This window comes from Macaca mulatta, chromosome 2 (genome assembly GCF_049350105.2).
Source record: "Macaca mulatta isolate MMU2019108-1 chromosome 2, T2T-MMU8v2.0, whole genome shotgun sequence".
Classification (NCBI taxonomy): domain Eukaryota; kingdom Metazoa; phylum Chordata; class Mammalia; order Primates; family Cercopithecidae; genus Macaca; species Macaca mulatta.
Window position 1 is genome coordinate 36,523,755 of NC_133407.1, and position 26,523 is coordinate 36,550,277.

Here is a 26,523-nt window from a genome sequence, read left to right on the forward strand (position 1 = left end):
GGCTGAATGATGGCCTAGGGCCACAAGCTGTTGGCTAACCAGTCAGAGCTGGGTCCAAGGCTTCTGTTCTCCTTCAGCTGCTTCAAAGCCTTTAATGGTCATTCTATGGGCTCTGTAAAGACTTCAAACAGTAAGAATTGGAGGTGCTACTACTGAGCTATGAGCCTCTTGACTTGGGGTTTCTTTTTTTGTTGTTGTTGAGACAGAGTCTCACTGTCACCCAGGCTGGAGTGCAGTGGTGCCATCTCGGCTCACTGCAACCTCTGCCTCCTGGGTTCAAGAATTCTCTGTCTCAGCCTCCCGAGTAGCTGGGACTATAGGCTCACGCTACCACACCCGGCTGATTTTTGTATTTTTAGTAGGGATGGGTTTTCAACATATTGGTCAGTCTGGTCTCAAACTCCTGACCTCAGGTGATCCACCCACCTCGGCCTCCCAAAGTGCTGGGATTACAGGCGTGAGCCACTGTACCCCGCCTCGACTTGGGGTTTCTAGCCAGTTCATTAGATTGGATTATCTTTGGATTATTCTGTAAATAAATATTCATATGTGGTAAAAATGGTAATTCCAGAAAACCATAACCTAGGAAAGTAGAGTTTTTTCCCTCCTACATTCTTGGCTAGGTGGCATTCCATCAGACTGCATCAAAGAAACTGGGGATGATCTCCTATTTTTCATCTTTTCCCCACAAAAGAGGAGTGACAATGACCTGCTCCCCTGAATATATAGGAAGGGATCTGACTCTGTCCATCTTGCTCTGGGGAGAAGGTTAAAAGCACAGAGCTTCCCTATGTCTGGGTCACAGTTTCACAGTTGTGGCTAGACATATGGTTTTCACAAGGAAACAGGGACTGTCAGATTGACAGAGATCAAGTCGGATAGCTCCTTGTTGGAGGGCGGTATGGGACAACTGGCACTGTCTTACAATGCTGAAACGGATTTCAAGTTTTCCGAAGGGAAACTTGCCACTATTCACCGAAATTAAAAACATATACCCTTTCTAATCAGCAGTTCTACTACAAGAACTACTTTCTCAAAGACATGCTCTTGTATGAAAAATAAGGGATCTAAGCTGTTTCTTTGCACCATTGTTTGTAATAGGGAAAGAAAGACTAGAAACAATCTGAGTGTCCACCAGCAGAGACTTCTAAATAAATTGCAGCCCTTCCAAACAAGACAACACTGTGCAGCCGCTAAAAACAATGTACTCGATTTCTATTAGGTTGGTGCAAAATTAATTGCCGTCTCAGCCATTGAAAGTAGTGGCAAAAACTGCAATCACTTTTGCACCAACCTAATATATACTGATATAGAATAATTTCTAAGATATATTAAGTACCAAAGCAAGAGGGGATAATACATATTTATAAACATATAAACTATTTCTGGAAAGAGGAATAAGAAACTAGAAACAAGAGAACTGGGTAATTAGGACATGGGAGAAAAGGAGACTTTCTATATAGTCTGTAGGAAATCTTTTGAATTGTATTTCATTTGCACGCATCGTATGTTCAAAATAAATGCATTTTTGTATACAAGTTGGTGAAGGGACCTGTTTTAAAAAAAAGATGTTTCCAGCTAGGCGCAGTGGCTCATGCCTGTGATCCTAGCACTTTGGGAGGCCAAGGCGGGCGGATTACCTGAGGTCAGGCGTTCAGGACCACCCTGGCCAACATGGTGAAACCTGTCTCTACTAAAAATATTAAAAAAAAAAAAAATTAGCCAGGCATGGTGGCAGGCACCTGTAATCCCAGCTACTCGAGGCTGGAGAATTGCTTGAACCCAGAAGGAGGAAGTTGCGGTGAGCTGAGATCGCACCACTGCACTCCAGCCTGGGCTATAGAGCGAGACTTCATCTCAAACAAACAAACAAAAAAAAGATGTTTCCATGTGACAGCTGTGTTTCCTCTGGTTTGAGGCAGTGGAGTGGTGATTAGAAAGGCTAGGAAGGAAGGATGGGCTCAGCTCCTGATCTTCCCCGCTCATACTGAGACCTGACTCTCCACAGCAACAGGCGGAGGTGGCCCACATGTCCCAGACCCAGGAAGAGAAGCTGGCAGCTGCCCTCAGGGTGGAGTTACACAACACTTCGTGCCAAGTCCAGAGCCTCCAGGCTGAGACAGAATCCTTACGTGCCCTGGTAAGTGGGCCAAGGAAAGACCTGGCATCCCTGTGCTAATTTTAACTCTCTACTGTCAAATTCCAGTATTATGGACCATAGTTTCCAGGGGATTCCCATCTCACAGCATGAGTTTTGAGGCCTGAAATGTCTTCTGACTCTCAAGGATCATCAGATACTGAACCACAGCACGTGCAATAGACACTGTAGTGCCCCCCTGAAATCTCTCTTACCAGGCTGCTGCTATAAATGTTGGCTGTTAACATCCACAGCCGCCCCTTTTCAGCTGCCCCACTGCTCCAGAGACCTGCCCTTACCCACACTGAGGACACCTGGCCCAGGAAGTTAGGCCCTGCCCCCACAGCCCTCAGCTCTGACTGAGAGGGGGTTTTAAAAGCCCAGCCCTCTTGCTTCAACATGGAACTAGCTCCATTCTGTAGAGCTCTCCATAGGACCAGCCTGTAGCCAGATTCTGGAGACCACATCCTCGCTTAGTGCCTTCCTCTGCCTTGTCCTGCTTTCCTCACTCCCCCTTTTCCTGAGAGTACTCCTTAATGTTTTGCGAGTTCCAGGATCCCTAACTCAGGCTCTGCTTCTGGAGAACCCAACCTGAGACAGCTAGTAAGCTCTCAGACTCACTGTGATTTGCAAGCACATCTCTTTTATCATTAATTATTATTGATTAAAATATTGTTAAAATAATCAATAAAATGTATTAATAATGAAGCAATCCACCCTCTGACCTCTGGGATGGACTGAAGTTCTATTTGGGTGTTAAACACAGCTCTTCTTAGAAGTCCCCTCCAGGAGGTCATTTGCACTATTCTAACTACAGCTTTGTTGGTGCAAATCAAAGGTTGGCCCATGTAATCCTTGTGCAGCTGAGATGGCCTGGAGTCAATGAGGCACATGATAGGATGTAGGTCAGCGCAAGCATGTAGGAGAAATAGATCTGGGGATTTGAGGGGAGGAAAATCAAGAGTAATAGAGTCAGAAGGGCTCAGCTCCTCCATTTATCCCTTGGGTAAATAGGCAAATCCCTGAACCACAGTTTACTCTTCTGCAAAATGGGTATGACAGTCACAGCCCAGCCCACTTCTCAGTGATTCTAGGAGGATCCAAGGTGTGGATGCACATGAGCACACTCTTCTGACTTTTAGCATTACTTTGAGAACTTGCTAGTTCCTGGAACTGTGCCAAGTGCTTTGGGAACATGAAATGAATTAGATATGGTCCCTGCCTCCAAGGAGTTAATGTGGCTTCCGGGGAGGAGCTGATATAAATGTGAGGGCGTGGCAGGTGGGAGACAGCACCCCTGCTGTGGGTGTCAGGGAGTCAGGGGGTAGACTTCGTGGTGGGTGCTCTACTCACTCACTAGCTGTGTGACCGAGCAGAGCTTTCATTTTCTCACTTGTAAAGTGAGGATCTATTTTGACTGTCATACCTTTTACTGTCTCAGTAGCTTAAAACGACAGTGAATCACTTCTTCTCTCATTCTGTGATTTAGGCAGAGTTCAGCAGGGATAACTCCTCTGTATCATGTGGCCTCTGCTGGGGCTGGACACCCAAAAATGACTTCTTCACTTAGCTTGTCTGGTGACTCCATTGTGCATCTCCTTTCTCTCTCCCTGTGACCACTCCATGTAGCCGGCTTAGACCTCCTCATACCATGACAGCCTGACATAGTCAAACTTCTGATATAGCACCTGAGTGAGCACAGAAGCTACCAGGCCTCTTAACACCTGGGCTTGAAAGTCTCTGCGCATCACTTACACCACATTCTAGTGGTCAGAGCAGTCACCAGACTATCCTAGATTCAACGGGGAGAGAAATAAACTCAACCTCTTGATGAGACAATGGCAAGGTCACATTGAGAAAGCGATTGTGGAGTGGAGATAATTGTTGCAGCTGCCAATGCAAGTGTGAGCCACGTCAGGATAGTAATAGAATTTACCTCATAATGTCATTGAGATGATTGATAATGTATGTCAAGCCCTCAGCACAGTGCCTGGCACTTAGTGAGCAGTCAATAAATGCCATCTATTATTAATTATCATATAAAATTGCTATACTAACTACTAGAATAGTAACTCCAAGTTGGCATCACCAGCCACCTGGTCACCTCACTTAAACCCATGGTCCTAACTATTGGGAAAAAATGGAAAAAGAATTTACACTCTCAACCAGAAAGCTTCAGAGTAGTGGCATTCTTTCTATGCCCATGGCCCAGAACAGGCTGCTCTGTTCCCTGCTGGTTCTGGTAGATTACTGTTCTGGTCACAGGGCCTTGCAGCCACGGTGAGGAGCACACACTGGGACAAAATAGGTAACAAACTCTCCTACAGTTTTCAGATACAGGAAGTTCATCCAGCCATTCCTGTTATTCTCAGTCAGAGCGATCTGTGCACACAAAAGGCCCCCACAGCTTATATAAACTTCAGACAGCCAAGCTGGCGAGACTTTCGGCCCCCTTTGCCGATAAGGCACTATTTGCATTGGAAGCTAGGCACGAATAATGGTACTTGAGACCTGCTGAACTCTGTGTCCAGTCAACTCAAATCAGGAATGAAATTCAAGGCCAGAAATCACAGAAGGTCACTCTTTTACTTTCTGGAGGGTTTTGCAATTCTAGAAAGTCCTTCAAATCTCTAGAGACCTGCAGAGTAAGCGTGCTTCTGTGACCTCAGTTTGTTTGCTGGTGCTGTCTGTGTGGCTGACCGAGCCCGCGTGCTGCCTGCAGCAGTAGCCTGGTCATAGTCGCTCAAGCTCAAGCATCTCTGGGAGAACCAGGCATTCTCTTTCTGCCAGAGTATCAGGGACTTAGGTAGGGAAGCTGGATTTGGACTTTAAGGTTAAGATGGAAGACACATATAACCTTTGGCTGGGGTTCCAGTGAATGCCCTGTTGGCAGTGGGTCCTAAGTCACCAAGGAAAAACCTCAGGCCACATGAAGAACTCATCTAGAAGATGGAGAAAAACTACAGACAGATGATCCAACCATGATTCTGTGAAGCATGTTCCCAAATCACAGATGTTACAAATGCAATGTCAACAATAACTAGTCACAAATTAAGTACTTTCATGTATAAACAAAGAAAGAAAACCCAGGGAGGTTGGAACAAATGATGCTCAAAGTCAAGGTGGCCATTTCTGCATCCTCACTGCTATAGAAAGGTTTTCAGATTCTATTAAATAATAACCCTAGACCAGACACTGATCTAGATTTATTCTCTAGTGATCACATTTTGCCTCTTACAAATATGCCTCAGGTAGATGAGAATCTGACTCAACATTCTCATATCCTGTGGAATTAAGAAGATTTAAATAAGGTAATATGGTGATACCTGCTAATAGCAGTCATGATTTAAGATGGTGTCATGACAAAGAATTTTCTATTTCATCCACAGTGGTCATAAGGGTATAAAAAATCTCCTCCTGGAGGGCAGGGTACAGAATCTCGTTTCATCAAAATTTAATTCAATCCAATTTAGAAAGTTTTTTTTGTGTGTGTTATATTAAAAAGCCAGATGCTAAAGGATAGGCGAACCATAAATGAAACTATTAGAAAATGTTAAACACAGACATAGCTTTTTAAAGGGGTTTATTGATCAGCTCTGTAGTCTTCAGGACATGGTGCATGGGAAGATGAGAAGAACGAAGTTTCCAGTATAATGGGGAGACACAGGTATTGCAATAAGTGTAACCATAATACAAGTGCTATCATCCAGGGCAACCTACACATACCAAGAACCTATTCTGTGCCAGGCCCTGACTTGTGTGCTGGGACTAAAGAGACTTGGTTCCTTCCAAGTCTCACCATCTGGTGGAAGAGACATGCCCATAAGCAAGCTTAGCCCACTGTGGTAAGTTTAAGAGCATGCATGAGCTTGGGGAGCCATGGAAATAACAGAGGGTCTCCTAACCTAGCTTGGTGATGGTAGCAGCAGAGAAGTTTCAAAGACAGCTTCCTGGGGCAGATTACCTCTGAGCTTGGACTTGGGGATGAGTAGGAGTGAGTGAGGTGAGGATGCTGGAAGGAATGGAGGAGCATGGTGCAGGTGGAGGAAACAACACAGACCAAATAAACTCCAAGACTGGAAGTGTTGATGCTGCCGTAGGGTGGGGATAAAGATGGAAAGATACTGGGCCAGCTGTGTGAGCCGTATTAGGGGCCCTGGGGAGCCATCAATGGAGTTTAAGCAGAGGAGATACAGGCCCAGGTTTAGGCTTTCGACAGAGCACTGTGGCTATTTGTGTGTGGAACTCAGGAAGAGGAGGAACTAGAGGTGGGGAGATGAGCTAAGAAGCCACTGAGGGTACCACAGGTGAGAGGTGACAAGCTTCCAATCCCAGGCCATGGTGGCTGCATAATGTGAAAACTTCTCAAGAGGTACAAGAAGCAGGACTCATAATATACAGGAAGCCGTGATGGTTGCATTTGGAAGAAGAGAACGAAGGAAAGCAGGAACACATCTTTCCCCAGTTTCTTTTTTTTTTTTTTTTTTTTTTTTTTTTTTTTTTTTGAGACGGAGTCTCGCTTTGTCGCCCAGGCTGGAGTGCAGTGGCCGGATCTCAGCTCATTGCAAGCTCCGCCTCCCGGGTTTACGCCATTCTCCTGCCTCAGCCTCCCGAGTAGCTGGGACTACAGGCGCCCACCACCTCGCCCGGCTAGTTTTTTGTATTTTTAGTAGAGACGGGGTTTCACCATATTAGCCAGGATGGTCTCGATCTCCTGACCTCGTGATCCGCCCATCTCGGCCTCCCAAAGTGCTGGGATTACAGGCTTGAGCCACCGCGCCCGGCCCTTTCCCCAGTTTCTAGCTCACATGGGTTCACCAGTTGAAGCTTAGACTAGGAGGAGCCAGCAGGTTCAGGAGGCAGCCAGTGGCTTCATTTTGGACACCTTGATGTGAAGTCTGAATATATATTTCCAGTAAGAAGTTCAGTGGCAGGTCCATAGCTACTGAAGGAAAGATTGGTGGTGGAATTACCAACGCAGGACGTGGCCTGGAGACGACTGTTCAAATCATGAGTATGATGGAGACCAACATAGACCCAGGACGCACTGCTCGGAAAAAAAGCAGGCTCAGGGTGGGCACTGGGGAGCCCACGGTGAGGGGACGGCAGAGGAAAAGGGATAGGCAAAAATGTGCTACTAAAACACCAAAGGGGAAAATGCTGAGTATATAAAGGCCAGAGACATTCATTCTGAGGACAGTGATCTGGGAAAGAATGCTGGAGGAGATTCTAGCCAAATGATGGATGGGGTTTCCGCAGCACAGGGAGAAGGGGTCCCCCGGGGAGTGAAAAAATCAGAAGAAAAAGCCCCGGAGAACAAGATTTCTTTGAAGAAACACCTGCAAGCTGCCTCCCATTTGTCTTTCTCAATCCCTCTCCCTCTTGCTCCACTCCTCTCTCACACCCCCTTTCTTTTCTCCCTCCCTCTCTCCTTCTCTTTTTCGCCTCCCTCTCTCCCATCAAAAAGGTCATTCAATCAGACTAATCGACAGTCTGACCTGAGTGGGATTCCTTATTTTTCCCACGGAGCCACTAAGAATAATAACCCCCGTCAGCCTCCGTAACTGGCAAGGTCCCTGCCACAGGGGGAATAGCCCAGGCTACCACCAGCCCCTGCCACTGCTCTGCACACCTCTCTCTTCAAGGGCCCGGCCTGTCGTCCTCGGGTTTGGACCAGGTTCGCTCTTTTGCAGAAACGAGGCCTGGAGAACACCTTGCACGATGCCAAGCACTGGCATGACATGGAGCTCCAGAACCTGGGCGCTGTGGTCGGCAGGCTGGAGGCGGAGCTCAGCGAGATCCGCGCGGAGGCGGAGCAGCAGCAACAGGAGCGCGCGCATCTGCTGGCCCGCAAGTGCCAGCTGCAGAAGGACGTGGCGTCCTACCACGCCCTGCTGGACAGGGAGGAGAGCGGGTAAGCCTCGCTTCTGCGTCAATAAGGGATGCATATTCATGGCTTTAAAAATAATTATTTTCCAAACACTGTAGAAGTATTTAAGAAATCACCCCAGACTTCCTCTCACATAGGCACCCATTCCAACAGCCTAGCTGTGTCCTTCCTTTCCTATCCACATACAAATTATATATATAATATATATTCACATACTAATACATTTTCTATATGTATGCATATTTATGTATGTATATATACACACGTATGCGTACATATATACACACATACATTCACACACATGTGTATACCTAGGATGTACATAATAGCTGTTAGGAATGTTTCAGTTGTTTGTAATAGAACCTAATTAATGAGGCTATAAACCAGTGCTCCTGAAACTAATGTGCACTCAAAACCCTGGGCATCTTTTTTTTTGGGGGGGGGTGCGGGGATACAGGGTCTCGTCTCGCTGTGTTGCCCAGGCTGGTCTCGACTCAAACCCCTGGGCTCAAGTGATCCTCTCACCTAAGCCTCCAGAATAGCTGGGATTACAGGTGTGAGCCGTGACACCCCGGCTGGGCATCTTTTTAAAACGCAGATTCTGCTTCAGTACATCTGCGGTGGGGTCTGAGAGTCTTCCTTTCTAACAAGCTCCCAGGGGGTGACTATACTGCTGCTCCACAGACCACACTCTGACTAGCAAAGATGTGTAAACCATTTATTTAAGAGTCCCAGAAATAGGTGATCTAGGCTGTTCAAAGATTTCGGTAAGGACTCAAGCTTTTTTCATCTTTCTAACATACCATGATAACATTGGCTTTTTATCTTTGTTACCACATGCCAGCCACAGATCCAAATATCACATCCTCATTCATGGCCAGAAGTGGGAGAGAAGAGGCAGCAGCAAAAAAAAAAAAAAAAAAAAAAAAAAAAGGCTTTTTCTTGAGTGGCCCTCTCCTTTAATCAGTGAAGGAAAGACATTTGGAGGCTTGCAGTGGACTGTCCCTTATATCTCATAGACCAGAACCTGCTTATACTGGCCATATCCATCTGCAAGGGAGGCTGAGAAAGCAACTCTTTAGCTTTTCCAGACTCCATAGTGGAGGCAGGCAAGGGGTTGGGAATAGCAGTTGAGTTAGTCTGCCATAATTACACACACACACTTGCCCTCACTCTTTTTTTAATAGATAAGGATTCTGGAGGCATGTACATCAGCCTTGGGCCTTAGTTGCCTTGCCAACTCTTTCCAGAAACCCAGGCCCTGATTTTGTATCATAGTTCTCTGCCTTCTTATTTCCCTCCAAGGCCCCTTCTCTGACATATGTTGAGTAAGGAATAGAGACAGCTTGGTGATCGTATCATTCAATCCCTCCTGATTCAAGAGAGAACACAAAGACCCAGAACGGAAAAAGATTTGCACATGATCACACAGGAGGCGGAGACAGCACTGGGACGGGAGCCCAGGTCTCCTGCTCTCTCCAACAGTGTAACCTCTCTTTATTCAGCAGGCGGGAGAGACTCAAGGAAGCGACCTAACCACGCCCTGCTTTCAAATGGAAAATATGTCATCCAGCTCCTCTCCAACTGTCTTTTATTGAATTGATTTTTGTTGATTATAAAAGCCAGATGTTCCTAATTTTTTTTCAGATGCCTATGAGCATCTGAATAAACACACAAAGTCAGTTTAAACAAACACCAAGAGCAGTGAGTTAGGCTGAGTTACTTGCTAAGAATCTATGTGCTACATTCATTTAGTGAGTGCCAGCGCAGACCTGACTCTTGATTATTTTCGTTTATCCCCCAAACCCTGCCAAAACAACATCGTGATCCCTCTTTTACAGACAGGAAACAAAGCCTCAGAGAGCTTAAGTCATGGCCCAAGGTCTCACAGCAAATAACCATGGAGTAATGATTTAAAATCCAAAACTATCTTGTTCCGAAGGCCAGATGCTTTCATGAGACAGCTGCCTTTCTCGTAATCCTGTTGTGACAGAATGACCCATTTTCCTCGCCCATTGCCTCTGACTCCTATGTGTTTCCTTTCAGCTGATGGAGAAACTTCCTCCTTTCATGAAGAAAACACCCTTCCTCATCAGCTGACCCGTGAAGTTGCTTGAGGAGCTTTCTCCTGAGTTCCAGTCCCTGCTGGATTCCCTGGTTAATTCAGCTTGAGCTGAAAAGCTTCTTGGAAGTGGAGAGGGTCCTTCTGCTTTAATCTGAGTAGTCTGTAGCTTGAGCAGCCTCCCTTGTCCTCCTTCAAATAAATGCTTTGTGTGCAGCGTCCAGTTTGCCCACCTTGTTCAACTCACTATAGGTTCAAGATGGATATCACTTTACCTGCCCGGCCTTTGCTCGCAGAGCTATGCTTGAAGGCTTCTGGAAGGATTCCCTTGAGTGTGACGCCATCTGCCTCCCTAGGGTCACCTGCTCTTGGGTTTGTCAACATAAAAGTGCTGTGGAGGCAAAAGCAGTGCTCGTGGCATGCAGGATTGCCGCAGTCTGGGACAAAAAACAACGCTCTTGCTCGAGAGGGGATTAATGTGGTGCTTTATTGCATGTTTCATAATTACAGGCATCATGGAGCATTCAGACCTCTTTAATATACTCTGCATGCATATTCATGTGCAGACACACACATTTCACTTGCTATTGGCAGAGCACCTCTCAATCAGTTAAAAGGGAACTTCAGTCTCAGCCCAATCTAAACCCATTCAATCTAAGTGGGGGATTAATTACACTGTGGTTGCTCACCCCACTTACAGCCTCAGAATTTTCTTCCAGGGTCCTTTCCCCAGTTCTCTCAGGGCCTAAGCCGGCCAAATATAGTTCATGCATCTGCCACCTACCCAGCCAAGACTCTCTTGCCTTCTGATTAAAATTGAAACCACCACCTGTGTCCTACCACAGGTTCTCAGTGTCTCTAAAACTGAAAGGAAAAAAAAAAAACCAACCAACCAAAAAAAAAAAAAAACCCAACCTTAATTTCATCATTCTTCCCTCAAACTTCTGTCGGTCTACCTATCACACAGAATTACGGACCAAAATATCCAAGCTGAGTCTTTGTGTTTCTGAGCTGCTAATCCAGACAGGGGGGTGTATCCAACACGGGTACATTTGAAAACCCCCATACCTGAGGGTCCGAATAGCCAAGGCCCAGACAAACAAAAGAACATTTATTTATCCTTAAGGATTGCTTATAAGAGAAGCAAGGTGGCTGGGCGCGGTGGCTCATGCCTGTAATCCCAGCACTTTGGGAGGCCAAGGTGGGCAGATCACAAGGTCAGGAGTTCGAGACCAGCCTGGCCAATATGGTGAAACCCCGTCTCTACTGAAAATACAGAAATTAGCCAGGCTTGGGTGGCGGGCACCTGTAGTCCCAGCTACTCAGGAAGCTGAAGCAGGAGAATTGCTTGAACCCCGGAGGCGGAGGTTGCAGTGAGCCGAGATTGCGCCACTACACTCCAACCTAGGCAACAGAGCACGACTGTCTCAAAAAAGAAAAAAAAAAGGCAAGATATGTGGTATCCTTGTTGGAATTGCTACAACTGGTTTTCCTTTTTGGCCTACAGGAGCAAAGGAATTGTATTAAAGATCACATGAGCAGAACAGCTATTTACAATGTGCATAGAACCTTGACATAGGTCAGTTTGTTGTTCGAGACATGGAAATAGGCAAGACGCCCTAAAACTACATTTTAGCAAAGTATCCATCTCCTCCATAGCTGCACACTATGGGGCTGCCCATAATTGAACCACCTGGATACAAGAGTCCTGCCAGAAAACAAAGTGTGTGGCTGGCCTTGCTATGTTGGATGCACAAGACACTGAGGTCTGTTTCTTTGCTTTCTTTCTCGTTACTATTAATTTTTGGCCCCTCAGGCAAGACCTAAATTCCTAACCTAAAGGTAGCTGGAGGCTTCAAAGGTGAGAGTCCCCGAAAGGTCAGCTATCAAAGGGAGGTACTTCTATGACTGAATGGCCATGCAGTTTTTAGAACCTGGAAGTCGTTTCGGCCGCTGGAAAGAGGGGAGAAGGAATCTGCGCATACTCCTGAGTTTCCACCAGACAGCACACTGTGCAGGGTTGCACACGCTCGGTCTCCTCCACACCATCATCTCCAAGAGCAGCTGCCGTAAATCATTCAGTTAATCACCCTTTGGCAGGGAGAGCCATGGCAGACTGGTGCTTCCAGTTCCCAGCACAGGCTCTTGCTGTTTCTAATGAGGCTTCATTAACAGGTATGAGAAGGCGCTGCTGGCCCCCCAACTCTGCCAGGGCCTTGTTTAAATCAGGCTTCCTCTCACGACATCCCGGTACAATTATGCTTTGGCGGTGGTTCACTGACAGGTGGCAGGGGAGGCTGCTGCTTGTATTGGTGTCAAGGACGGAGCATTTGTTCTGGAGCAGACCACAGCAGGGCTCCCAATAGACACCTCCTGAAACACAACCGAGCGCTATTTCCACACCAGGCAACTCCACTGGCCTCTGGCCTGGCTTCTGGAGGGTTGTGTTAACTCCCAATGGGATTGCTAGAGGATCCATTGGCTTTCAGATTCAACATTCTTTTAGATCAAGATCCTTAAATCTTACCTTCATGATCATCTGTAACACTTCTTAGCATGTACTGGTGCCCAGACATTTCGGTGCATTTTGGGGATACCAATAAAAAGAAGACCCGGTTTCTGCCCTCATGGGTTTACAGCCTTGGTGAGTGCAGGTGTGCTCCCTGGAGGATCAACAATGCAAAGGATAAGTAAAGCAAAGCAGACAGAGCAGCACGTCACAGTTTTCACAGCCCCTTCATAGATTCATTTTGTCCTCAAAGGTATGAAAATAGACATCTGAGTCTGACTGCACTTGGTTTTCAGCAAGATGATTTAGCAAGAACCATCAAGCACCATGCCTGTCTCTGATTGTCTCCGCACACCCCATAGATATTATTTTATAAACCCTTACATTGTCTTGCTTGTTTTGAGAAAAGGATGGGTTGTTTCTTTGGAGACAAATCTAGAATCTTATCTGGGATTGCCAGACTTAGCAAATAAAAATATATAGAATGCCCGGTTTAATTTAAATTTCAGATAAAAAAATGAATAAGTTTTTAGTATAAGTATGTCCCACATGTTGCATGAGACATACTTATGCTAAAACATTATCTGACAGCTCTAATAATATCAGACAGAAGCACTCCATACTTCGTATTCCCCACATAGTTATCTGACCTCAAGCCATTCATAAAGGTTTGCCTAGCACTTCCAGTTGGGACACCCCAATACACAAGAAGGGGAAAGGATGGCCCAGGCTGTGTCTTTACCCATTCTTGATTGGAAACTCAGTCCCCTGACACAAAAGCACCATTGTGTTTGAGAAATTAGTCTGCTAGTTCAGTGAAGAAATACAGCAAACTGTTTTCTCAGCTGAAGTAACTGGTTTGACTGGATCATATCGACTGGTTATTTTGGAGAAAAGGTTGAGCAGGAACAGAATAGATCCCAGCATAGACATGCGGTGCTGCAGAGTCGACAGAATGTTCACTATCATGCCCAAGAGAAAATACTCCATTTTCTCCTGCTCCTCCTGAGAGCGGAAGGTAATTTGCACCACAGGGAGTCCAGTTTTCAGTGCAATTCTGGGACTGGACAAAAAACCACGTTGCAGCTTAAAGAAAGGGCTTTGCAAAATGGATGAGCAACAAGCTACTAAATTTCTTTGGACAAGTCATGGCTACTTTGTTTTTGTTTTGTTTTTATCTGCAGCTAAAGTTCTTATCCATATCCTAGACAGGAAAGATGTATAAATGGGGTTCACAACTTTAAACTAAAAAGACAAAGGCAAACCTGACAAGATGATTAAGACAAGTTGTCACTAACTTCCTGAATGATAATTAATGGTGTTGTGGTTGCTTTGAGAAGAAAACAAAAGGAGAGGGGACAGGAAATCAATAGACTAGTGGTAGGTTCAGCCCCTCATTGTTTAGTACCAGCAACCAAAAGAAAAGAAGCAAGAGAAACATGTAGGGTAATAAATTGTCCTGAGGAAGTGAAATAGTGGGTTTACACATTATTTTGGGAATTCAGTCTTAGCAGTTCACCAGAGCAACAATCATGCTGAGTAGTGGAAAGCTCCCTCCAAAACTAAATCCTCTTCCTCAATAAATATTTATTCAGCCCCTGTTATATGTCAATGCCATGTTAGGTGCCAAGAATATGAAGACGTACAAAATGTGAACCTGCCCTTAAATAATCTAGATTAGCACTGTCCAATAGAAACAGAATGCAAGCTACATATGTAATGTTAATTTTTCTAATAGCCATATTTTAAACAGGGAAAAATAAACAGGTAAAATTAATTTTAATATATCTTAATTATCTTGTTATGTCCAAAATTCTATTATTTCATAATGTAATCATATTTTAAATTATTAATGAGAGTTTTATATTTTTGGTACTAAGTTTGAAATCTGGCTTATGTTTTACCTTGATAGCCCATCTCAATTCAGATATTAAATCTTCATCAGAAATACTTGAGCTATATTTAGATTTCATAAAATTGATAGTTGAAAAAGTAGATTGACATACCCAAGCTGTTCCAAACACACTTAAAAGTTTTCCAATAACTGAATTTAAGATCACAAAATTTGTTTTCCTTTGATCTTCACATCTACCTTGACATAAATGGTTCATCTTTTTCAGAAGAGTTAATGTGACTTTGAAGCAAAAGCACATCAGTTTCAAAATCCCACCTGTCCAAGTTAAGTAAATTCATTAACTCTTCCATCTCATTCAGTATTTATTAACATCATGTTCAAGGAGGTATTACATATATTAAGAATCAAGTCTAAATTTATCAACATAAAAAAATCCCGTTTCAAATTTTTCTTATAAGTTTTACAGGACAAATATTTTACACAGCTTAAGTTTTTAAATTAAATTTTTAATTAATTAAAATTAAATAACATTTAAAATTCAGCTCTTCAGTCACACTAGTCATATTTCAAGAGCTCAATAGCCACATGTGGCCAGTGGCTACCACATTGGACAGCACAGATTAAAGTTGAGTAGAGGTGGGTGGGATCTACAATGGATTTGACCAGTTTGTGAAAACAATCCAGGTCATATTTGCACGATAGTTTGTGAGAAGTCCTGCTTTCTCACAAATTTACCTCACCAAATACATCAGAAATTCCTGGCAGGTGAGTGTCCCACCTAGAAACAGAGTGGCTACATTCCAACAGTTGGAATGTTGGCCTCCTACTTGGCCCAAGTAATCCTTCTACTGCACTGCACTGCTTCTCATAACTAGGTCTTTTGGAGGGAGTTTCCTCTACCAGGATCTTGAGCCTCCCCGGACACAGGCCATCTGTTTTCTTCTATACCCCTCTCCTTTCCTTAATCCCCTAACCACATGAGCCCTGGGAGGAGTGAGCTGAATCAAAGAGGCTAGCATGGCCGAACAGTCAGCCCCCACCTGCTCAGTCAGACCGCTTTGCTGTTCTCTTCTCTCCCTCATGGTGATTTTCTCTCCAAGGTCTCATAGCCTGTTTCTCATCTAGCTTCAGGACCCACCTCAAATTACTTCAGTTCTTCTGACAGCTCTGAACCCTGTCTCTGGACTGAATTCTCGTTCCTGTTTCAGCCCCATGCAAATCAAGGCAAGTGACCAAGCATCTGTTTCAACATCCCCAGACACTTTCTGAGCTTTTTTAAAAAACGTACACAAATCAATAAATGTAATCCATCACATAAACGGAACCAACGACAAAAACCACATGATTATCTCAATCGATGTAGAAAAGGCCTTAGACAAAATTCAACAGCCCTTCATGATAAAAACTCTCAATAAACTAGGTATTGATGGAATGTATCTCAAAATAATAAGAGCTATTTATGACAAACCCACAGCCAACATCATACTGAACAGGCCAAAACTGGAAGCATTCCCTTTGAAAACCAGCACAAGACAAGGATGCCCTCTCTTACCACTCCTATTCAACATAGGGTTGGAAGTTCTGGCCAGGGAAGTCAGGCAAGAGAAAGAAATAAAGGATATCCAATTAGGAAAAGAGGAAGTCAAATTGTCCCTGTTTGCAGATGACATGATTGTATATTTAGAAGACCCCATCATCTCAGCCCAAAATGTCCTTAAGCTGATAAGCAACTTCAGCAAAGTCTCAGGATACAAAATGAATGTGCAAAAATCACAAGCATTCCTATACACCAATAACGGACAAACAGAGAGCCAAATCATGAGTTAACTCCCATTCACAATTGCTTCAAAGAGAATAAAATACCTAGGAATAAAACTTATAAGGGATGTGAAGGACTTCTTCAAGGAGAACTACAAACCACTGCTCAACGAAATAAAAGAGGACACAAACAAATGGAAGAACATTCCATGCTCACAGATAGGAACAATCAATATCATGAAAATGGCCATGCTGCCCAAGGTAATTTATAGATTCAATGCCATCCCCATCAAGCTACCAATGACTTTCTTCACAGCATTGCAAAAACCTACTTTGAAGCTCATATGGAACCAAAAAAGAGCCCACATTGCCAAGACAATCCTAAGCCAAAAGAACAAAGCTGGAGGCATCACGCTACCTGACTTCAAACTATACTACAAGGCTACAGTAACCAAAACAGCATGGTACTGGTACCAAAACAGAGATATAGACCAATGGAACAGAACAAAGGCCTCAGAAGTAACACCACACATCTACAACCATCTGACCTTTGACAAACCTGACAAACAAGAAATGAGGAAAGGATTCCCTGTTTAATAAATGGTGCTGGGCAAACTGGCTAGCTGTATGCAGAAAGCTGAAACTGGATCTCTTCCTTACACCTTATACAAAAATTAATTCAAAATGGACTAAAGACTTAAATGTTAGGCCTAAAACCATAAAAACTCTAGAAGAACACCTACACAATACCATTCAGGACATAGGCATGGGCAAGGACTTCATGACTAAAACACCAAATGCAATGGCAACAAAATTGACAAATGGGATCTAATTAAACTAAAGAGCTTCTGCATGGCAAAAGAAACTACCACCAGAGTGAACAGGCAACCTACAGAATGGGAGAAAATTTTTGCAATCTACCCATCTGACAAAGGGCTAATATCCAGAATCTACAAAGAACTTAAACAAATTTACAAAAAAAACAAACAAAAAAACAAAAAACAAAAAACAAAAAAACTCCATCAAAAAGTGGGCAAAGGATATGAACAGACACTTCTCAAAAGAAGACATTTATGCGGCCAACAGACATATGAAAAAATGCCCATCATCACTGGTCATCAGAGAAATGCAAATCAAAACCACAATGAGATACCATATCACGCAAGTTAGAATGGGGATCATTAAAAAGTCAGGAAACAACAGAAGCTGGAGAGGATGTGGAGAAATAGCAACGCTTTTACACTGTTGGTGGGAGTGTAAATTGGTTCAACCATTGTGGAAGACAGTGTGGCAATTCCTCAAGGATCTAGAACTAGAAATACCATTTGACCCAGTGATTCCATTACTGGGTATATACCCAAAGGATTATAAATCATGCTATTATAAAGACACATGCACACTTATGTTTATTGTGGCACTATTCACAATAGCAAAGACTTGGAACCAACCCAAATGTCTATCAGTGATAGACTGGATTAAGAAAATGTGGCACATATACACTATGGAATACTATGCAGCCATAAAAAAGGATGACTTCATGTCCTTTGCAGGGACATCATTCTCAGCAAACTATGACAAGGACAGAAAACCAAACACTGCATGTTCTCACTCATAGGTGGGAATTGAACAATAAGAACACTTGGGCACAGGGCGGGAAACATCACACACCAGGGCCTGTTGGGGGATGGGGGAATGGGAGAGGGATAGCATTAGGAGAAATACCTAATGTAAATGACGAGTTGATGGGTGCAGCAAACCACCATGTTTGTATACCTATGTAACAAACCTGCACATTGTGCACATGTACTTTAGAACTTAAATAATTTTTAAAAAATTGTTTTAATTGAGATAAAATACACATACATAATTTACCATCTTTACAATTTCTAAGTGTACACTTCAGTGGTAATAAATACATTTGCATTCTCTTTTTTCCTTTCATTCCCTTTCTCCTGTACCCTTCTTGGTCTCTGGTAACCCCAGTCTATTCTCTATCTTCATGAGACCCATCTTGTTAGCTCCCACATATGAGTGAGAACATGACATGTCTGTCTTTCTGTGCCTAGCTTATTTCACTTAACATAATATCTTCCACTTCCAACCATGCTGTTGCAAATTTCATTCTTATTATGGCTGAATAATATTCCATTGCATACATATCACATTTTCTTTATCCATTCATCCACTGATGGACACTTAGGTTGACTACATCTTTTGGAGGGTTTTTGGTTTTTTGGGTTTTGTTTGTTTGTTTGTTTGTTTTTGAGACAGAGTGGCACTTTGTTGCCCAGGCTGGAGTGCAGTGGTGTGATCTCAGCTCACTGCAACCTCTACCTCCCAGGTCCAAGCAATTCTCCTGCCTGAGCCTCCCATGTAGCTGGCAGGCATGTGCCACCATGCCCAGCTAATTTTTGTATTTTTAGTGGAGATGGGTTTTCACCATGCTGGCCAGGCTGGTCTCGAACTCCTGATCTCAAGTGAACCACCCTCCTTGGCCTCCCAAAGTGCTGAGATTACAGGCATGAGCCACCACACCCAGCCTGACTACATATTTTGACTAATGTGAATGATACTGTAATAAACAGAGTGCATATATCTCTTTGATACACTGATTTCCTTCCTTTGGGGTATATATCTCTAGCAGTGGAATTGCCGGATCAAGTTTTAGTTTTTTGAAGAACTTTCATACTGTTCTCCATAATGCCTGTACTAATTTACATTCCCACAAGCAGTGTACCAGGTTCCCTTGCGTCCACATCCTCTCCAGCATTTGCTATTGCCTGTCTTTAGATACAAGCTTTTAACTGGGTTAAGGTGATATCTCATTGTGGTTTTGATTTGCATTTCCCTGATGATTAGCGATGTTGAGTATTTTTTCATATACCTGTTACCTATTTGTATGTATTCGTTTGAGAAATATCTATTCAGATCTTTTGCCCATTTTTAAATTGGATGATTTGTATTTCTGCTATTGAGTTGAGTTCCTTATATATTCCTGTTGTTAATCCCTTGTCAGATGGATGGTTTGCAAATATTTTCTCCCATTCTGTGGGCTATCTCTTCACTTTGTTAATTGTTTCCTTTGCTGTGCCTTTTAGCTTCATGAAATCCCAATTGTCTATTTTTGCTTTGGATGCTTGTGCTTTGGAAGTCTTACACAAAAAATATTTGCCCAGATCAATGTCCTGGAACATTTCCCAGTGTTTTCTTCTAGTACTTTCATAGTTTTAGGTCTTTCATTTAAGTTGTTAAACCATCTGATTTTATTTTTGCTTATGGTAAGAGACAGTGGTCTAGTTTCATTCTTCGGCATATAGTTAGCCAGTTTTCTCAGCACCATTTATTGAAGAGGCTGTCCTCTCTCTATTGTATATTCTTAGTGCCTTTCTTAAAGATGAGTTGGTTGTAAATAATTTATACCTTGTTTCTCTATTCTGTTCTATTGACTTGTGTGTCTGCTTTTTTTTTTTTTCTTGCCAGTGCCATGCTGTTTTGATTACTATAGCTTTGTAGTGAATTTTGAAGTCAGGTAGTGTGATGCCTCCAGCTTTGTTCTTTTCAGTCACTATTGCCTTGGTTATTTGGGGTCTTTTGTGGTTTCATATATATTTTAAGCTTTTTTTCTATTTCTGTGAAGAATGTTATTACTATTCTGATAGGGATTGCATTGAACCTATAAATTGCTTTGGGTAGTACTGTTATTTTAACAATATTAATTCTTCCAATCCATGAGCATGGAATATCTTTCCTTTTTTTTTGTGTCCTCTTCTATTTTTTTCAGAGTTTTATAGTTTTCCTTATATAGATCTTTTACTTTGGTTAGACTGATTTCTAGATATTTTATATTTTTGTACCTTGTAAATGGGATTGCTTTCTTGATTTCTGTTTCAGATTGTTTGCTGTTGGTGTATATAAATGGTACTGATTTTTGTGTGTTAATTCTGTATCCTGCAACTTTACTGAATTTGTTTATCAGTTCTAATAGTTTTTTTGGTAGGGCCTTTAGGTATTTCTATGTATAAAATCAAGTCGTCTACGAACAAGACTAATTTTATTTATTTCTTTCCAGTTTGGATGCCATTTAGTTTATGTTCTTACCTAACTGCTCTGGCCAGGATTTCCAGTGAATAATCATAGTAAAAGTGGGCATCTAGCCAGGCACAGTGGCTCACACCTATAATACCAGCACTTTGGGAGGCTGAGGCAGGAGGATCGCTTGAGCACAGGAGTTTGAGACCAGCCTGGGCAACATAAGGAGACCCCATCTCTATAAAATAAAATTTTAAAAAATTAACTGGATGTGGTGGATCACACCTGTGATTCCAGCTACTTGTGTGTCACAGGATCCTTGGGGCATCGCTTTTCTCCCATCCAAGTATTCACCAGGCCTGACTCTGCTTAGCTTCCAAGATCAGACAAGATCAGGCCCCTTCAGGGTGGTATGCACATAGATGGGGTGTCACGTTCCTGGCCAGAAATCTCTGTGGTCAGTGGCACCTTTGCTCAAGTTTTGCTCAGGCCCACTGGGCTCATTCCACCTACTCAGCCTGGCAGGCTGTGCTCAGTTCACACTACTGGCCTGAATCCCACGCCTGCCAAGGGTGAGCCAGGCGTGGAGTGTCAAGGGGTGTGTGAGTGAGCAAGTGTGGGATCTGGCCGCTGCTCACAGCCAGGCACATTGGCTGTGGTGGGGTGGGCAGTTCCACGTGCTGGCACGGGTGCTGGCTCCCTGTGAGTCTTCAGATGAACCAGGCATACTGCAAGCAGCTTCCACAGCTGGCACCAGGGAACGCTATGGTGCCCAGAAGCTTGGAGATGCCAGAAACTGCAGAGCCCCAAATAGGGTGTCACAGCCCCGGTTCGTGGAGCTCCTAGGTCTGGGCTCCTCAAAGGACCACAGCTCTTCTCTCCTTCTCTCTTTTCTCCTTCTCATCACCTGCAATGTGGTGAGCAATGGGTGTGTTTCAGCCCTGTTTGTGTTACAGCTCTTTCAGCCCTAGTACCCCAAGTTCTGTCCCATGTCCAGGAAGAATGAGGTACATGGGTAAGTGGAGGGTGAGCAAGGCAAAATGGTGTTTTACTGAGCCACAGAACAGCTCAGAGGAGACCCACAGTGGGTAGCTCTTCTCTGAAGACAGGTCACCCTGATGAGAGTCCAGCTCTTAGCAGAGAGGAGACCCACAGTGGGTAGCTCCTCTCCACAGGCAGGTCATCTTGACGTCTGCCCAAGTCTGGCTGAGTCCAGGGTTCTTATGGTCTTCAGAGGGGAGGAATGATCAGCAATGCATGCTGATTGGTCCATGGGTGACCATGGGTAGGGAGAGGCCAGGCAGCAGAAGCAGGCATTTCCAAGCCTATGGGGGCTTCCCTGGTCCCCAAGACTGCTGGAATGCCCAGGTCTGCAGCCACGGCTGGGCAGCCTCAACTTTGCTCCACAATCAGAGTGGATGCCAGGAGCAGAGAGAGGCCAGGCAGCAGGAGCAGGCATTTCCAAGCCTGTGGGGCCATGGGGGACTTCCCAGTCCCCGAGAGTGCAGGAATGCCTAGGTCCGCAGGGCAGCTGGGTGGTTGCAGCTGCACTTGTGAGGGTGGGGCTCCTGTCTCTCCAACTAGGAATAAGTCCTGGCTTCCTCCTGTTCCCAACTTCCACCAGCTCCTGCCAGCTTCCTGGAGTACACAGCCCTGGTGCGCCTCCCCTACTGCAGCCAGCATCTTTGCAGCGGCTGCACCAGATAAGCTGTCACTGTTATCACTTGGAAGGTTGAGATGGGAGAGATTGCTTGAGCCCCGGCGGTGGGGACTGTAGTGAGCCGTGATCATGCCATTACACTCCAGCCTGGGTGACAGAGAGAAATCCTGTTTTTTTTTTAAATAAATAAGGCCAGGCACAGTGGCTCATGCCTGTAATCCCAGCACTTTGGGAGGCTGAAGTGGGTGGATCACAAGGTCAGGAGTTCAAGACCAGCCTGGCCAACATGGTAAAACCCCATCTCTACTTAAAATACAAAAATTAGCCAGGTTTGGTGGCAGGCGCCTGTCATTCCAGCTACTCAGGAGGCTGAGGCAGGAGAATTGCTTGAACCCTGGAGATGGAGGTTGCAGTGAGCCAAGATTGCACCACTGCATTCCAGCCTGGGCAACAGAGTGAGACTCTGTCTCAAAAATAATAATAATAAATAAATAAATAATAAATAAAAGTGAGCATCCTTCCTGATTTTTAAGAAACTCCCTGTCAGTAGTTGTTAGGGAGCTAATCTCCACAGGTTACAAGACAGACCTCTAGGGGGCAGTGTTGTCCAAACTCCACGGGCCAGCCTGCTGGTCTCAGGGGGACCCATCTTGAGTACCCTATTATGTACTATGTTCATGGAACCTAAGACATCATTGATTAAAAGAGATACCATTACTGGATGTGCCACTAAAAATGAAACTGCTCCAGATAGAAGTCTATTAGACCCCAGATAAAGCTGAGACACTAAAGGCCTCTGTGGAGGGGGTCCATGAGAAATATACAGAAAAAAGAGAGACAGAAAGGGACATGCACAGTAGGACAGCAAGAGAAGCTGCATGTTTCAATTTTGCCATAGACGGAGGAAGTGAAATATCTGCCCTCATAATTTGAATCAAAAGTTGGTTCTCATGCAGTTTTCTGGTACTACTTGTGCCATCAAAAAAACCTCAGAGAATATTATTTAATGTACAAATGCACCTCAGCTTATGATGATGTTATGTCCTGATAAACCATCAGAAGGTGACTATATCATAAGTCAACTTTATCCAGTTGTAAGTTGAGGCACACACTGAATGCATATTGTTTTCACACTATCACGAAGTTGGAAAATCATAAGTTGAAACATCGTAAGTCAGGGACCATCTGTAGTTTCACATTATTATGAGTTCCTTGGCAAGGGTAGAACACAAAGCTTATATAATTTGATGCCCTGTTTTAAAAAAGAAATACAAAATATCTTACTCTTGCAAATTTTATAAAAACCTATGATGAGGCTGAGTGTGTTGGCTCACATCTGTGATCCCAGTGCTTTGGGAGGCTGAGGCAGGCAGATCACTTGAGGCCAGGAATTTGAGACCAGCCTGGCCAACATGGCTAAACTGCATCTCTCTACTAAAAATACAAAAAAAATTAGCTGGGTGTGGTGGTGTGTGCCTGTAATCCCAGCTACTCTGGAGTCTGAAGCATGAGAATCACTTCAACCTGGGAGGCAGAGGTTGCAGCGAGCTGAGATAGCAACACTGCACTCCAACCTGGGCAACAGAGTGAGACTGTCTCAGAAAAAAATATATGTAATTTGATCCCATGAAGCTGTGAGGAGGAACCCTTTCAGGGCCTTGGAAGGGTCATGCAAATGAGAGGCCCTGAAGCTTTACTCTCATTGGTAAATCAGTCTGTGCCCCAAGTGACAGGCAGAAGCAAAGAAAAGTCCTCTAAAAATGAAGACAATTTTAATCTAGACAACAGGAATCATAACATACCATCAACTATTATCTTATGCTGGCTTCAGAGATGTTAAAGTACACAACAGTATGCTTCTTAGGAGCAATGAAATACGGTACTTCAAAAAGAAAAAAGATAATGTAAATTCTGACCCTGACTTGGCTAAGACAATAACAACAATGACAACGATGATAGCTATCATTTATCAAGCTCCTACAGTGTGCCTGCCTTCTCACAAACTTTTTTTCTTTTCCTCACATGAGCTTAATGCCACCACCAAAGACTTGAAAGATGTAAGGTGGTGATTCCTACCAAATCCACAATTAACTCACTTGTTTGATCAGAGTACGAATCAAGTAGGTCATGGAAAATGACCACAGATTATCACAGACTAATCCAGTGGTGAGGTGAATCACAACCAGAATTGCAGAGGTGGTATTTTTACTGGAGCAAATCCACACAGCCCCTGGCAGCTGGTGTGCCACTACTGACCTGGCAACTGCTTTATCCTGCCCACCCCCACCTTAATCCTCTCCTGCCCTGTTGTGGCAGGGACAGCAGTATACTTTTCCTGTCCTGCCTCCAGGCTATGTCGGCTTGCCTGCACTTGGTCAGAATGTAATCTGGAGGGACCCAGAAGCCCAAGCTGATCCATTACATGTCTTTATCATGCTAATTGGACCAGGACAGCCCCAAAGAGCTAGCACCTAAATGCCTTAGTAAAGTACCTGCGTGCCAGAAAACGGGAGATAAAGCCTGACAATATTCAGGAGTCTGCCACATGCGTGAAGCCTCTAGAGTCCAGTGGTCTGGGCTTTGTTGGGATAGACCTTCTAACATGAGATTCAAGTTGTACTTTACACCAGAAAGAGCCATGAAGAAAGAGATACAAAGCTTGATTTTCAGAAGTAACACAAACCAGATTTGAGTATCTGTTGCTGTAAACCACTAACTCAAGTAACCCTTAAGTGTACAAGGTTTTTGGCTTTTGTTTTTGAATTTTTATTTTGACATAATTTCAGGCTTACAGAGCAGTTGAAAGAATAGTTGAAGAATTGCCATATACCTTCCACAAATGTTAACATTTTCATAGGCAGATAGAAGCAAATTTTTTAAGTTGAAGAAGTTAAGTTTCTTTTCTACTTATTTAGTTCTAGGAATTTTGACTGATAGACATTGACTGCTGGCTGACCAAGGTGATCTGTGGTGGCTAAAGCAGGCGATGTGCAGTGGGGCAAGGGTGTGTCATAGTGACCACCTGGATGGGCCAGCAGGGCCAGGTGTAATGGGACACTGCCATGGAGTTTCTTCCCCCAGATACAGTGTGGCCTGGGTGGAGGCCATGGTGCAACCCTCTGGTACTGAGGAGCCCACACTGTGCAGAGCCTGCCCTGCCTATGCACCGGCGCCAATGACCCAGCCAGGCCTGATTTAGCCCCACCAGGCAGGCAGCAATGGCCCATCTCAAGCATGGAGCTCCCTCCCCCATACAGGAAGCTGTTGGAGAACTGGAGCTTTGAAGCCATCAATTCGCAGCTAACTGTAGAGAGCAAAGATACCCACATTATCGGCAGGATTGAGAGCTACTCACGTAAGATAGCAGGAGACTACAAACACTGGTGCAAGCTGTTCTGATAGGAGGGCAGCCTGCATACTGAAGGCTCTCTCCCCATCCCAGACCTCGGGCCTCAGCCCCAGCAGCCTGAGCAAGAACCAACGTGGCAAGGACGAGGGCCCCTCAGGGACAAGTGCAATTGCAAGATCCTCTTCCACTTGATTGTCATGCTCAGTGAGTCCTTTCAGGCCTGACTATGACCTCAGCACAGCCCACAGCCATGGGTTCAGCTGGAAGCCCAGCTTCAGCTGGGTGGTGAATGCAGTCAGCTGCAGTCTGTTCTCAGCTGCATGGGGGGACATCAAGGTCCTAAGACACAGCTGTGGAACATAGGATGAGGAGATCTGCCTGGCTTAATGGGACACCTACAGCTATAACCCAGACTTAGACCCAGACCCCTTTAAGGAAGAAGATATCCTCTGGTCCTTCGACAACTTCTTCTACAACAAAGGGAGCAAATTGTCTTCTTCAGCCACCACTCCATTAGCAGCTCCACCTACACACCCTCAGAGGCAGGCAACAAGATGGACATGGAACTGGGGCAGGAGGAGGAAGAGAAAGAAAGCGGAGGCAGAGGCAGTGAGGGTAGGGCTGAAGAGACCAGACCATGGAGGACAGGGTCCCAGTGATTTGTATGTGATGAGGAGGAGCCCAGGCCCCAGCTTCATCCAGCTTCATCCAGCTTCAACCAGTGCCTGGACCTGCCCACCCGAGAGCCCCTGAGGCCTCCCCAGCTGCAGGCCAGACCCTGGTGCTGCCAGAGTCTCAGCACTGCCCAAGGCCACACCTGCCTAGCCCTTTGGCTCCAGCCTGTTGGTGTCCACTCAACCCCATAGGCTTCTGCTGCCCACGCTGTGGCTGGACTAGACAGTGCAGGACCTGCTGCAAAGAGTAACCTCCTTGCCCAAACAAACTGCCACAGGCGGGGACAGCTAGACCACAGAGTTTATTTTTGTATTTCTGCTGGGCCTGCACACTCCAGCCCAAAGGGCTTATGACCAGAGGCCCCAGAGGTCATAAGCTCTAGTCTTGGGCCAGCTCTCGGCGCCCACCTGTACCCCACCTCACCCACTTGGTTGCATGCAGTGAGTGTCACTTCGCTGCAGCTCATTGCTTTCCAATAAAAATGTCTGTGACTTAAAAAAATTGAGACAAAAATTTAAAAATTTTATAACATGGTCGTGAATGCTGGCAACCTCACCTCCACCAGCACCCCACCCCAGCCGCCACCACCGCCAGTACAA

At 44.6% G+C, this 26,523-nt stretch overlaps 1 protein-coding gene, 1 long non-coding RNA gene and 1 pseudogene across 5 annotated transcripts in view; 2 read left to right on the forward strand and 1 right to left on the reverse strand.

Moving 5' to 3' along the window:
- The window catches only part of BFSP2 (beaded filament structural protein 2), a 69,196-nt gene extending 56,574 nt beyond the window's left edge, over nt 1–12,622 (forward strand). The window contains exons 5-7 of the mRNA XM_015132129.3: nt 2,009–2,140; nt 7,831–8,051; nt 10,074–12,622. Coding sequence (XP_014987615.1) covers nt 2,009–2,140; nt 7,831–8,051; nt 10,074–10,077 — 357 coding nt within the window. The 3' untranslated portion in view covers nt 10,078–12,622. The remainder of the gene's footprint in view (nt 1–2,008; nt 2,141–7,830; nt 8,052–10,073) is intronic.
- The window catches only part of LOC106997114 (uncharacterized), a 49,063-nt gene extending 33,420 nt beyond the window's left edge, over nt 1–15,643 (reverse strand). For all 4 annotated transcript variants that reach the window (XR_013413560.1, XR_013413559.1, XR_013413557.1 and 1 more), the window contains exons 1-2: nt 15,494–15,643; nt 12,617–12,752 (exon numbers count right to left, since the gene is read on the reverse strand). This is a non-coding gene — a long non-coding RNA (uncharacterized LOC106997114). The remainder of the gene's footprint in view (nt 1–12,616; nt 12,753–15,493) is intronic.
- Nucleotides 15,644–25,134: 9,491 nt separating this feature from the next.
- LOC100426973 (repressor of RNA polymerase III transcription MAF1 homolog pseudogene) lies at nt 25,135–25,919 on the forward strand (annotated as a pseudogene).
- The last annotated feature ends 604 nt before the right edge of the window (nt 25,920–26,523 follow it).